Source organism: Bufo bufo, chromosome 2 (assembly GCF_905171765.1).
Source record: "Bufo bufo chromosome 2, aBufBuf1.1, whole genome shotgun sequence".
Classification (NCBI taxonomy): domain Eukaryota; kingdom Metazoa; phylum Chordata; class Amphibia; order Anura; family Bufonidae; genus Bufo; species Bufo bufo.
In genome coordinates, this window is record NC_053390.1 from 353,030,842 (window position 1) to 353,046,709 (window position 15,868).

A 15,868-nucleotide genomic window follows, 5' to 3' on the forward strand; every position below is an offset into this window, starting at 1 on the left:
AGTTTTAACATGCTTAAAAATAAAATCATAAATGATGTCAAGCTTGTATTAAACTTATATCAATACATAAAGCGGCAGCGTCCTTACGCATAGATATTATATATTATTAAATACAGCCTTCCCTGACACGTACATAAATATTTATAATAGAATAATATCTGTTTATATAAAAACATATAAAACTAATTTTAATAAAATAACAGCTATTTATCTATCTCCAATTATCTATGTATCACCCCATATACTGTATCTATCTATCTATCTATCTAACTATCTCCCATTATCTATGAATCACTCCATTTATCTATCTCCCCATATATTTATTTTATCTATTTATTTATCTATCTATTTATCTATCTCTGCAGACATGTCAGACGATCTAACTATCTCTTTTATCTAATCCCCATATATCTATTTTATCTATTTATCTATATAACTCAGACTATCGCGTAGAGAAATATTTATAATAAAATAATAGCTGTTTATATAAAAATATATAAAACTAATTTTAATAAAAAACACATCTATTTTATCTATTATCCACTTATCTAGTCATCATAGTGTTATTTATCTATCTACTTATCTATCTAGCTATCTATCTATCAATCTATCCATTTATCTCATTTTATTTACCTATCTACCATTTTATCTATCTACTTATCTATCCAGCTATCTATCTATCAATCTATCCATAAACGTATAAATTCCACGGCACATCCAGAGCGTAAAATCAAAGTAGTTTATTTTTATTCACCAGACAACGACGTTTCGGTCCACTTGCTGGCACCTTTCTCAAGCATTGACAGAGTGTAATGGTGCATGTGCATATTTATAGAGGTACACATAATTAATAATCAATCAATGTAACTAATCAAATCAAGTCTAAAAATATCAATATAACTCGTGTATTTACACTATTTTCATAAATATCAATGTGATCACATCAGTGTATATTAGAGTGAAGTCATATACATATTTATCTAACATATTTTCATTAATAACATGATTATATTATAGAAAACACCTGTGACAATATAAACAAAATAACTTAGTGCAGGTGTATATAATAAAAACAATGGATAAGGAGGCCATAGACTAGGCGGGGATCCGGTCCACATGGATACTGGCGTGCTGTATTGCTTAGTTTGCATGTCCAAGGTAATTCCAAGAGACCCGTCGCGCTTCCGGGTACTCTGGTCACGTGATCGCGAGTCAACTCACGTGATCATAAGTCCGAACACATGATCGCACTCCCAGTTACGCGAACCCTCCCTGCAGAATACATAATGCATTCCACAGGAAAAAGAGTCCTGGACCGCAAGCCATATTGGAAACCCACAAATGCCACTGGGTATCTATTCCTAGACACCCAATGTAGCACTGTAAGGTCCAATCTCCACCCGGTTGTTGGGACCTCAACCCAATAGGTAGGTATAATATTAGTAGACATACATATATACATTACACTATACATATTGGTCGGACCCAAGTTATACACCAATGATATCAAAATATATGTTAGATAGGAAATCCATTCATGCACATTATCCCCATAAACTTGGCACACACCGTTATAACTTGAATCCATACTGTATAAAGCTGGAAAGAATATATCAAAATGTTGTTACAAAAAGAATAAAAAATTATTGTTAATCAAGATGATATATATATTTTATTGTAAAAACCATCAGTATCCAATGGGAACCATAGATCACCGCCTCCTCTTCCAAAATGGTCTCTTCCTCTCCCAAATTCTGCAAGAGATAGAGATTTAATTAAAAATCATCCTTATATTCGAAAAAAAAGTACCAATACATATCCAGGAAGAGCAACAGAGGAATTCAACAAATGCATAATCAGGTAACTAACCAAGGCTTATAGTCTACTTTCAGCCCGTTGGGCCTAAGTATATTCAACGTAGAGATCTCCTGTCTTTTCAAAAGGAGGTTCCTGTTTCCACCCTTTCTGGGGATAGGGACATGATCTATTAACATGCATCTTAGATTTCCTTCCTTGTGTTCAAAATCAACTACAGGTCCTTCTCAAAAAATTAGCATATTGTGATAAAGTTCATTATTTTCTGTAATGTACTGATAAACATTAGACTTTCATATATTTTACATTCATTACACACAACTGAAGTAGTTCAAGCCTTTTCTTGTTTTAATATTGATGATTTTGGCATACAGCTCATGAAAACCCCAAATTCCTATCTCAAAAAATTAGCATATTTCATCCGACCAATAAAAGAAAAGTGTTTTTAATACAAAAAAAGTCAACCTTCAAATAATTAAGTTCAGTTATGCACTCAATACTTGGTCGGGAATCCTTTTGCAGAAATGACTGCTTCAATGCGGCGTGGCATGGAGGCAATCAGCCTGTGGCACTGCTGAGGTGTTATGGAGGCCCAGGATGCTTCGATAGCGGCCTTAAGCTCATCCAGAGTGTTGGGTCTTGCGTCTCTCAACTTTCTCTTCCCAATATCCCACCGATTCTCTATGGGGTTCAGGTCAGGAGAGTTGGCAGGCCAATTGAGCACAGTAATACCATGGTCAGTAAACCATTTACCAGTGGTTTTGGCACTGTGAGCAGGTGCCAGGTCGTGCTGAAAAATGAAATCTTCATCTCCATAAAGCTTTTCAGCAGATGGAAGCATGAAGTGCTCCAAAATCTCCTGATAGCTAGCTGCATTGACCCTGCCATTGATAAAACACAGTGGACCAACACCAGTAGCTGACATGGCACCCCAGACCATCACTGACTGTGGGTACTTGAAACTGGACTTCAGGCATTTTGGCATTTCCCTCTCCCCAGTCTTCCTCCAGACTCTGGCACCTTGATTTCCGAATGACATGCAAAATTTGCTTTCATCCGAAAAAAGTACTTTGGACCACTAAGCAACAGTCCAGTGCTGCTTCTCTGTAGCCCAGGTCAGGCGCTTCTGCCGCTGTTTCTGGTTCAAAAGTGGCTTGACCTGGGGAATGCGGCACCTGTAGCCCATTTTTCATTTTTCAGCACGACCTGGCACCTGCTCGCAGTGCCAAAACCACTGGTAAATGGTTTACTGACCATGGTATTACTGTGCTCAATTGGCCTGCCAACTCTCCTGACCTGAACCCCATAGAGAATCTGTGGGATATTGGGAAGAGAAAGTTGAGAGACGCAAGACCCAACACTCTGGATGAGCTTAAGGCCGCTATCGAAGCATCCTGGGCCTCCATAACACCTCAGCAGTGCCACAGGCTGATTGCCTCCATGCCACGCCGCATTGAAGCAGTCATTTCTGCAAAAGGATTCCCGACCAAGTATTGAGTGCATAACTGAACTTAATTATTTGAAGGTTGACTTTTTTTGTATTAAAAACACTTTTCTTTTATTGGTCAGATGAAATATGCTAATTTTTTTAGATAGGAACTTTGGGTTTTCATGAGCTGTATGCCGAAATCATCAATATTAAAACAAGAAAAGGCTTGAACTACTTCAGTTGTGTGTAATGAATCTAAAATATATGAAAGTCTAATGTTTATCAGTACATTACAGAAAATAATGAACTTTATCACAATATGCAAATTTTTTGAGAAGGACCTGTAAGTGTTTTGATACAGGAAGGTCCATACATTTTTTTCGAATGGTGTATCTGTGTTGGTTAATTCTAGTTTTAAAGTCAAGAGAGGTCTCTCCTACGTACAATAAATTGCACGGACACCACAATACGTAAACAATGAATGTCAAATCACAAGTGAGGTAGTATTTAATAAAGTATTTCTTTTGTGTATTTGGATGTAGAAAAAAATTCCTCTTTTGCATGTAGCGACAGTTCACACAATTTAAGCAAGGGAAACACCCCATTTTTTGGCTTCAGAGGAAACTTTGTCCATGTATTTTCTGTGGACCTATATCTGTGTGTACTATTTTATCCTTCAGATTCTTGGCTCTTTCATATGACATTAATGGGGGGACCCTGAATTCTTCTATATCCCCATGTCCACTCCTTAAGATAGGCCAATGTTTGGTAATGATCTGTTTAATACATATGCTGTCTTCTGTGTACGGGGCTATAGAAGAATTCAGGGTCCCCCCATTAATGTCATATGAAAGAGCCAAGAATCTGAAGGATAAATTAGTACACACAGATATAGGTCCACAGAACATACGTGGAAAAAGTTTCCTCCGAAGCCAAAAAATGGGGTGTTTCGCTTGCTTAAATTGTGTGAACTGTCAGTATATGCAAAAAGGGGAGTTTTTTTCTACATCCAAATACTACACTTGTGATTCGACATTCATTGTTTACGTATTGTGGTGTCCGTGCAATTTATTGTACGTAGGAGAGACCTCTCTTGACTTTAAAACTAGAATTAACCAACACAGATACACCATTCGAAAAAAATGTATGGACCTTCCTGTATCAAAACACTTAGTTGATTTTGAACACTAAGATGCATGTTAATAGATCATGTCCCTATCCCCAGAAAGGGTGGAAACAGGAACCTCCTTTTGAAAAGACAGGAGATCCATTGGATCTTTACGCTGAATACACTTAGGCCCAACGGGCTGAAAGTAGACTATAAGCCTTGGTTATTTACCTGAATATGCATTTATTGAATTCCTCGCTCATCCTGGATATGTATTGGTGCTTTTTTTCGAATATAAGGATGATTTTTAATTAAATCTCTTTATCTCTTGTAGAATTTGGGAGAGGAAGAGACCAATTTGGAAGAGGAGGCAGTGATCTATGGTTCCCATTGGATACTGATGGTTTTTACAATAAAATATATATCATCTTGATTAACAATAATTTTTTATTCTTTTTGTAGCAACAATTTGATATATTCTTTCCATCTTTATACAGTATGGATTCAAGTTATAACTGTGTGTGCCAAGTTTATGGGGATAATGTACAGTACATGAAGGGATTTCCTATCTAACATATTTTTATATCATTGGTGTATAACTTGGGTCCGACCAATATGTATAGTGTAATGTATATATGTACAGTACAGACGAAAAGTTTGGACACACCTTCTCATTCAAAGAGTTTTCTTTATTTTCATGACTATGAAAATTGTAGATTCATACTGAAGGCATCAAAACTATGAATTAACACATGTGGAATTATATACATAACAAACAAGTGTGAAACAACTGAAAATATGTCATATTCTAGGTTCTTCAAAGTAGCCACATTTTGCTTTGATTACTGCTTTGCACACTCTTGGCATTCTCTTGATGAGCTTCAAGAGGTAGTCCCCTGAAATCGTTTTTACTTCACAGGTGTGCCCTGTCAGGTTTAATAAGTGGGATTTATTGCCTTATAAATGGGGTTGGGTTGAGGAGAAGTCAGGTGGATACACAGCTGATAGTCCTACTGAATAGACTGTTAGAATTTGTATTATGGCAAGAAAAAAGCAGCTAAGTAAAGAAAAACTAGTGGCCATCATTACTTTAAGAAATGAAGGTCAGTCAGTCAGCCGAAAAATTAGGAAAACTTTGAAAGTAAGGGCTATTTGACCATGAAGGAGAGTGATGGGGTGCTGCGCCAGATGACCTGGCCTCCACAGTCCCCGGACCTGAACCCAATCGAGATGGTTTGGGGTGATCTGGACCGCAGAGTGAAGGCAACAGGGCCAACAAGTGCTAAGCATCTCTGGGAACTCCTTCAAGACTGTTGGAAGACCATTTCAGGTGACTACCTCTTGAAGCTCATCAAGAGAATGCCAAGAGTGTGCAAAGCAGTAATCAAAGCAAAAGGTGGCTACTTTGAAGAACCTAGAATATGACATATTTTCAGCTGTTTCACACTTGTTTGTTATGTATATAATTCCACATGTGTTAATTCATAGTTTTTATGCCTTCATAGTCATGAAAATAAAGAAAACTCTTTGAATGAGAAGGTGTGTCCAAACTTTTGGTCTGTACTGTATGTCTACTAACATTATACTTACCTATTGGGTTGAGATCCCCACAATCGGGTGGAGATTGGACCTTACAGTGCTACATTGGATGTCTAGGAATAGATACCCAGTGGCATTTGTGGGTTTCCAATATGTTGTCTTGTGAGATGACCACATGACACATTTGGAGTCTCCTTATGATTGATAGAGTACACAATGGGGGATTTCTTTGTGCTGAGAGCTAAAGGTGTGTCCAGAAATGCATGCACATGGTCGTCAACACATCCCCTAAACCATTTCCAACTTTACCTTTTGTTCATTTTACCTGGTATACGATGGGGATTTAATTTCCAACTGATAGCTTGCTTGGTGTCCAGGTTGGATACACAGTGTGATCAGTGGGTTATTGTCCTGTTCCATGCGGTTATTTCCGTATGATATACTTGCTGTATCTAAAGTCACTATATGTTTCATATTGGGTCGGTCCCTTGATATCCCCTGTACCTTTTAGGCAAAAAATTGCGTTATATAGCTCTAACTATCCCCGTTACATGGCAGATACTTATGCTATTAAATTTGTACAGACTATTTCCCTTGGCTTAATGTGCCTGTGAACCGGACTGGCCCCATGTTTTTCTGATACCATGGTGAGGCTTGCGGTCCAGGACTCTTTTTCCTGTAGAACGCAGTACGTATTCCGCAGGTAGTGTTCGCGTGACCGGGAGTGGCATCACGTGTTCGGACTTACGATCACGTGAGTTGACTTGTGATCACTTGACCAGAGTACTCGGAAGCGCGACTGGTCTCTTGAAATTACCTTGGACATGCGCACTAAGCAATACAGCCCGCCAGTATCCATGTGGACCGAATCCCCGCCTAGTCTATGGCCTCCCTCTCCATTGTTTTTATTATATACACCTGCACTAAGGTATTTTGTTTATATTATTACAGGTGTTTTCTATATTATAATCATGATAGTTATTAATGAGATATGTTACATAACGTTAGAGAGTGGTACAAAATATTATTCTCAATATGTATATGACTTCACTCTAATATACACTGATATGATCACATTGATATTTATGGAAATAGTGTAAAAACACGAGTTATATAGATATTTTTAGACTTGATTTGATTAGTTACATTGATTGATTATTAATTATGTGTACCTCTATAAATATGCACATGGCACCATTAAATTCGTCAATGCTTGAAAAAGGTCCCAGCAAGCGGACCGAAACGTCGTTATCTGGTGAATCAAAATAAACTACTTTGATTTTACGCTCTGGATGTGCCGTGGAATTTCTACGTTTATTGATTATTTGGAGATGGATCGCCACTACAGCCGCTGGCACTCCACACCTACGCAATGAAACTGCTGTGCTGCCCAGTGTTGTTTTTTATCTCCATCAATCTATCTACCTAGCTACCATTTTATCTACCTATCTACCATTTTATCTATCTATCTATCTATCTATCTATCTATCTATCTATATATCCATCCCATTTTATCTATCTATCTATCCCATTTTATCTACCTATCTATCTATCTATCTATCTATCTATCAACCTATCCATCTATCTCATTTTATCTGTCTATCTATTTATATTTATATCTACATATCTATGTGACAGAAGCAACAGAATTCTGTAACAAAAATATGTAAAACTTCAAAGTAAAGTTACAATTTCATATCTATAAATAACTAGACATTATGACCAGCACAATAACGGATTTTAGAATTGGTCGGCACGCAGAGCAATCATCGCACAGCGATCCATGTACGGCGCGGGCGACGTGTGGGGCGGCGTTGAACGGCCGGCGCTCAGGTGCGGTCGGTGTGGCCGGTTGGGACGGCGAGTGGGGAACATCGTTGATCGGTCGGAACACGGCCTGATGATAGCTCTGCACGCCGGCCAATTCTAACATCCGTTATTGTGCCGGGCATAATGTCTAGTTATTTATAAATATGTAATTGTAGGTACAAACAGCTGACATAAATATTCTAGTGTCAGCCTTGTTATTTCATGAGAAATACAAGTATTCTGTAAAAAAAAAAAACATACTTCATGAGATATAACAAGACCTCTTTAACAGAAATTAGCGCTTGCCGTCATTTTAGCTACATTTTTAAGTATTTGCTATCAACGGTATCTCCTAGCGGTTTATGTAATTTTAACTGGTTAAGATAGTGTATTTACCGTCAAAAGAAAAAATGGCCTACATTTTTATTTGTTTTACATGTCTTTGTTACAGAAAGTTTTGTTAACGTTACTTTACTTTCAAGTTTTACATATTTTTGTTACAGAATTCTGTTGCTTCTGTCGCATCTACCGCGGGTGTGACGGGACAAAAGACGGATATGTCTGCTAGATGTTATCGGACCCCTAAAAAAGTTGTGTGCTGCTGGTCATTTAGTTTTAGGAAGTTCGACGTATCGATTATAAATGTTATGTATCTGCTCTAGATGTGCCGATCAAATATTTTGCTTAAATCACGTATGCCTTTGATTTTTATTAAAACATAATTACGTAATAATGTAAATTTCCTAACGCAACAAAAATTATTTCGACTGCCGCAGATTCTGCTTCTGTCGCAGTTGCTGCTGCTGTGACGGTACAAAAGACGGACGGGTCTACTACATAGATAGATAGAAAAATAGATAAATACATAGATAGATATTGGGATTTATTTAGATTTTAATAACTTGATAGGGGTTTATAGGAATTTATTAGGATTTTTATTAGGTTTTTAATAGCTTGATAAAGGTTTTATAGGATTTTTTATAGGAATTTATTAGGATTTTATTAGTTTTAATAGCTTTTTATAGGGGTTTTATAGGATTTTATTGGAATTTATTAGGATTTTTAATAGTTTGATAGGATTTTTATAGGAAGGCTGTCAGGGAAGGCTGTATTTAATTATATATAATATCTATGCGTAAGGACGCTGCCGCTTTATGTATTGATATTAAGTTTAATACAAGCTTGACATCATTTATGATTTTATTTTTAAACATGTTAAAACTGAGAATGGCTGATTCTGTGAAAATCACAGAAAGTCATCTGACCGGCTGTTGCTCTGAACAGCTGTGCATAAAGTATCCTAGATTTTTTTATTACCTGCCCTAAGGTCACTAGGAACAGTTGTCACTGACTGAAAAGGGGGCGTGGTATCTGTCACTTTTGAGTTTGCCGAATATTGGCGTCCCTTACTACTTACAGGCTTAAATAGAATATCTGCTTCTGCAGGATGTTGCAACTTCTCTCTTGTAGTCTGATTCTAGGTTTGTCCAGGGCACTATACTTTCTAGCTTTAGAGGCTTCAAGCTGTGCCTCAACATCCAGCAGAGCTGAAGTTGCTCTAGCTGGCTTAGACAAGGCTTGGCGTGGGCGTATCAAACGGCGATGTGCCCAGCCCTTGCTTCCTTCCCCTAGCAGGGGGTAAGCTAGACCTTCCCGTAGCAGGGGGGTAAGCTAGACCTTCCCCTAGGAGGGGGTAAGATGAACTGACTCTGACTGGTCCCCACCCTTCCTGCAGGAAATGGGACTCGCCCACTCCTCCGCAGTGGGGGGGGGTTAGAATGGAATGGAAAGCTCCATTCTACCTAACTGTAGCTCTGCCATGTTTGCTGCCACCTGCTGTTGAACCAGGCACATTACATGATAACATAAATACAGGGTGGGCCATTTATATGGATACACCTTAATAAAATGGGAATGGTTGGTGATATTAACTTCCTGTTTGTGGCACATTAGTATATGTGAGGGGGGAAACTTTTCAAGATGGGTGGTGACCATGGCGGCCATTTTGAAGTCGGCCATTTTGAATCCAACTTTTGTTTTTTCAATAGGAAGAGGGTCATGTGAAACATCAAACTTATTGGGAATTTCACAAGAAAAATAATGGTGTGCTTGGTTTTAATGTAACTTTATTCTTTCATGAGTTATTTAAAAGTTTCTGACCACTTATAAAATGTGTTCAATGTGCTGCCCATTGTGTTGGATTGTCAATGCAACCCTCTTCTCCCACTCTTCACACTCTGATAGCAACACCGCAGGAGAAATGCCAGCACAGGCTTCCAGTATCCGTAGTTTCAGGTGCTGCACATATCATATCTTCACAGCATAGACAATTGCCTTCAGGTGACCCCAAAGATAAAAGTCTAAGGGGGTCAGATCGGGAGACCTTGGGGGCCATTCAACTGGCCCACGACGACCAATCCACTTTCCAGGAAACTGTTCATCTAGGAATGCTCGGACCTGACACCCAGCAAGATGGTGCACCACCATATTGTTTTTCTTGTGAAATTCCCAATAAGTTTGATGTGTCACATGACCCTCTTCCTATTGAAAAAACAAAATGGCCGACTTCAAAATGGCCGCCATGGTCACCACCCATCTTGAAAAGTTTCCCCCCTCACATATACTAATGTGCCACAAACAGGAAGTTAATATCACCAACCATTCCCATTTTATTAAGGTGTATCCATATAAATGGCCCACCCTGTAGTTTCAAACACAGGAATGCATATTGTTTGGACCTGCAATAATTACACAAGATGACACTAGATTAACCATAGAAGATAGTAGCGGGGTGCAAAATTGGTAATGGCACTCTGGGTCATTACATATACTGATACATTTTATTGAATAACTCAATGGCTATACTAAATTTTTATTACATGCAATTACAAATGTATTCAGATCTAGGTTCTGGTTTGAAAAGTGTAGAATATATTTTTCTGTGGGAAAACCCCTTTAAGTATATTTTACACATATTCCTGCCATATATGTATCATAATTGATATACTTGTCATCATAAATTATCTGTTTTACTTCCAGACAATTGGTGATCCAGACTCTACTTTTGATATGGAAAACCTGACTCAAATAGTGTCCGATCTCTTCACTGCAGGGACAGAAAGTACAGCCACCTCCTTACAGTGGGCCATTTTGTTCATGCTGGCTTATCCTGACATACAGGGTATGTAAATCCTACAGTTCAGCCACATGGAAGTAGTTTTGATATTGTAAACTGATAACATAAAAAATAAAAATGTATAATGCAATAATATAATGTAAATAGATTACCTGCCAGACTATATGTATGACTGAGAAATAATGTATGACTGTGGTAAAGTATCGCTAGTATTGTACCTATGAACCCCCACCCCACTTCCCCTGAATCCTATGAAGCGGAAAAGTTATCCACAGGCTGAATTTTTTTTAAATAACATTGGTGGAGAAATGTTTTCACAATTGCTGAGCTATGGATCTGTTTTAACCACTTAAAGGGAACCTGTCAGCGGCAAAAGCCATCCCAAACTGCCAGAAGTACCTTTAAGTAGCTGGCAGTGAATCTTTAATGATGATTTTCTTACTGCATTCAGATGAGGCAGAAGTATGAAAAATGTTTTTTTATCCTCCGTCCGCGCTATTTTCCAGTCAGGGTTGAAGTCAAGGGGGCAGCGGCCTCCTTGCTTCAAGTCAAGGTAACCACGCCCCCTTCCCTGCCCCTTCTCCTGTGACTGACCGAGCTTATGCCCGACAGCCGGCTGGCTTTGCCGAACAGCCGGCTGTCAGTCACAGCAGAAGGGGCAGGGAAGGGGGCGCGGTTACCTTGACTTGAAGCAAGGAGGCCGCTGCCTCCTTGACTTCAACCCTGACTGGAAAATAGCGCGGACGGAGGATAAAATAATGTTTTTCATACTTGTGCCTCATCAGAATGCAGTAAGAAAATCATCATTAGAAACTCACTTGAAGGTACTGCTGGCAGTTTGGGATGGCTTTTGCCGCTGATAGGTTCCTCTTAAGGACGAAGCCTATTTTGGCCTTAAGAACGCAGCCACATTTTTCAAAGTTGACATTTCATTTTAGAGGATAATAACTTTTGAACGCTTTTACTTATCGGAGAGTATTTTCTTGTGACATCGTACTTTATGTTAGTGGTAAATTTATTTATAAAAACAAATCCAAAACTTAACCTCTTCTACCCTGGGCCAGTTTTCACCTTAAGGACCGAGCCATTTTTTGCAAATCTGATGTGTCATTTTATGTGGTAATAATTATGGAACGCTTTTACTTATCCAAGCCATTCTGAGGCTGTTTTCTCATAACACATTGTGCTTCATGACAGTGGTAAACTTGAGGCGATATATTTAACCCTTTAGGGCTCATGCACACGATTGTGTGCCAGATGGGCCCGTGCTGCGGACCGCAAAATGGGGTCCACAATGCATGGGCACTGACCGTGGGGCAGCCGCATGCGGATCACGAACCCATTAGCTTCGCTTGAATGGGGTCCGCGATCCGCATCCGACTGTCCGCACTGCAAAAAAGAAGTGCATGCACTACTTTTTGTGGAACAGAGGCACAGACAGAAAACCCATGGTGCTTCCATGGGCTTTCCAATCCGTGCCTCCATTCAGCACCGCATGTCCCAGATTGCGGACCCATTCAAGTGATTGCAGACCGCAATACGGCCACGGCCGGGCAACGGCCATGTGCATGAGCCCTTATTTATTTTAAAAAAATCCGAAAGTTGCCAAAAATATTTAAAAATAGTGGAAAAACAGATAGTGATACCTCATAAAATACTTTAGTTATTACTTTACCTTTCCCATATGTCTACTTTATGTTGCCATTATTTTGTAAATGTCATTTTATTTTTGGGGGATTTTTAAGAAAATTTCCAAAACCTGCTTTTTAAAGGACAAATTCAATTGTAAAGTTAATTTGTGGGGCCTAAATAATAGAAACCACACATAAATGATCCCACTTTAGAAACTACACCCCTCAAGTTATTCAGATATGATTTTACAAACTTTGTTAACCTTTTAGGTGTTCCACAAGCATTAAATAAAAATAGAGGAGAAATTTCTAAATATCACCTCTTTTTGCAGATTTTCCATTTTAATACATTTTTTCCTGTAAGACAGCAAGGGTTAACAGCAAAACAAAACTCAATATTACAGAAACACCCCATATGTGGTCGGAAACTGTTGTAAAAGCACACAGCAGAGCTCAGAAGTGCAACATATGGATTTTGGAGGGCAGATTTCACTGTGATAATTTTAAGTTGCCATGTCGCATTTGAAGACCCCCTCTGTTGCACCCCTACAATAGAAACTCCAAAAAAGTGACTATATTTTGGAGGCTACAAGATAAGGTAACAGTTTTATTGGTACTATTTTGGGTACCTACGATTTTTGATCCCTCGATATTAGCTTTTTGTGAGGCAAGGTAACCAAAAAATGGCACAGTTTTTATTTTTTGTTCTTTTACGGTATTCACCTGACAGGACAGATCATGTGGTATTTTTAAACAGTAGCTTGTTATGGACGCAAAGATACCAAATAGGTCTATTTTTTTCAGTTACATAATAAAGCATTTAAAAAAAAATGGCTGTTTTGGCACAATGTCCCTGCATTGATCCAGCGCGCACAGATCTGGTGCCTGCCCAGTCATCGTGATGTACTAGTATGTCAATTTGCGGAAAGTCACTTCCCGCTGTGACGTACTAGTATGTCACATGTCGCCATGGGATTAATGAACATTTGACAAAATTAGCAATTTTCAAAATTTGAATTTCTCTGCTTTTAAAACAGCCATAGCTCACAATATAGTTAATAATTAATATTTATAATATATCCACTTTATGTTGACATCATTGTTCAATCATATTTTATTTTTTGGAGAAGTTAAATGACATCATTTTACAAATTTTCAAGAAAATTGCCAAATCCTATTTTTTTTTAGGGACCAATTCAGCTCTGAAGTGGCTCTAAGAGGTCTATATATTAGAACAACCTATTTTAAAACTGCACTCCTTGAAGTATTCAAAATAGCATTTAGGAAGCTCTTTAACCTTTCATTGAAAAATGGAGGTGACATTTAATATTTTTTTATTTTTTGGGGGGGGATTTTAAATTTTAATCCATTTTTGGAACACAGCAGATTATACTGTAGAATGGAACGAATAGTCCAAATTGATTACCTTGGTTCTGCAGTTTTTAGAAGTATCCCAAATGTGGCCCTAGAATTCTACTTGACTGACTATTGAACTGAAGGAGCACCTTGTGGATTTTGGGATCTCTGTTTTCTTTAGGAAGTTTTTCAGTTACCATTTCAAGTTGCCTTGTGGTGCTAAAACTACACCTCTCAAGGAATTAACATAGGGGTGCCGTGAGCATTTTGACCGTACAAGTGTCTCACAGAATTTATCAGAATTGAGGCATGAAAATCAAAAATTACATGTTAACAATAATATATGTTGTATTCTTTTAACTTAGTTTTATTGGTGAAATTGTGCAGCATAACAGAACAAAAATATATCAAGTACAGGACATACAGTCAGGTCCATAAATATTGGGACATCGACACAATTCTAACATTTTTGGCTCTATACATCACCACAATGGATTTGAAATAAAACAAACAAGATGTGCTTTAACTGCACACTGACAGCTTTAATTTGAGGGTATTTACATCCAAATCAGGTGAACGGTGTAGGAATTACAACAGTTTGCATATGTGCCTCCCACTCCCAGGAACCGAAAGTAATGGGACAGAATAATAATCATAAATCAAACTTTCACTTTTTAATACGTGGTTGCAAATCCTTTGCAGTCAATTACAGCCGGAAGTCTGGAACGCATAGACATCACCAGACGCTGGGTTTCATCCCTGGTGATGCTCTGCCAGGCCTCTACTGCAAATGTCTTCAGTTCCTACTTGTTCTTGGGGCATTTTCCCTTTAGTTTTGTCTTCAGCAAGTGAAATGCATGCTCAATCGGATTCAGGTCAGGTGATTGACTTGGCCATTGCATAACATTCCACTTCTTTCCCTTAAACTCTTTGGTTGCTTTTGCAGTATGCTTTGGGTCATTGTCCATCTGCACTGTGAAGCGCCGAGTTCTGAAGCATTTGGCTGAATATGAGCAGATAATATTGCCCGAAACACTTCAGAATTCATCCTGCTGCTTTTGTCAGCAGTCACATCATCAATAAATACAAGAGAATCAGTTCCATTAGCAGCCATACATGCACACGCCATGACACTACCACCACCATGCTTCACTGATGAGGTGGTATGCTTAGGATCATGAGCAGTTCCTTTCCTTCTCCATACTTTTCTCTTCCCATCACTCTGGTACAGGTTGATCTTGGTCTCATCTGTCCATAGGATGTTGTTTTAGAACTGTGAAGGCTTTTTTAGATGTCGCTTGGCAAACTCTAATCTGGCCTTCCTGTTTTTGAGGCTCACCAATGGTTTACATCTTGTGGTGAACCCTCTGTATTCACTCTGTTTTTACTATCTCTCTGATGGGTTTGTTTTGTTTTTTCAGCTTAATGATGGCTTGCTTCACTGATAGTGACAGCTCTTTGGATCTCATCTTGAGAGTTGGCAGCAACAGATTCCAAATGCAAATAGCACACTTGAAATGAACTCTGGACCTTTTATCTGCTCATTGTAATTGGGATAATGAGGGAATAACACACCTGGCCATGGAACAGCTGTGAAGCCAATTGTCCCATTACTTTTGGCCCCTTAACAAGTGGGAGGCACATGTGCAAACTGTTGTAATTCCTACACCGTTCACCTGATTTGGATGTAAATACCCTCAAATTAAAGCTGACAGTCTGCAGTTAAAGCACATTTTGTTCGTTTCATTTCAAATCTATTGTGGTGGTGTATAGAGCCAAAAATGTTAGAATTGTGTTGGTGTCCCAATATTAATGGACCTGACTGTATGTATCGAGCTAAAACAAAGTTTACATAAACGACTACAAGCAAGAACAAGGAATCAGTAGTTCCAGGCATAAACATATACAGAGGTACCTGACAGAGAAATACTTCCTTGAAATAACAAATATCAAAAAGTATGTGAGAACTATGTGAGCCATGTAGACTTAAAGACAAGTGAACTATATACTATTAGGTTAATATATTTAAAGGGAATGTGTCATCA

General features: G+C 38.4%; 1 protein-coding gene across 1 annotated transcript in view; it reads left to right on the plus strand.

Annotated features, from left to right (window-relative positions):
• LOC120989179 (cytochrome P450 2J6-like) overlaps positions 1-15,868 on the plus strand; it is a 103,698-nt gene that overhangs the window by 54,347 nt on the left and 33,483 nt on the right. The window contains exon 6 of the mRNA XM_040417104.1: positions 10,740-10,881. Within this exon, the coding sequence (XP_040273038.1) occupies positions 10,740-10,881 (142 nt within the window). The remainder of the gene's footprint in view (positions 1-10,739; positions 10,882-15,868) is intronic.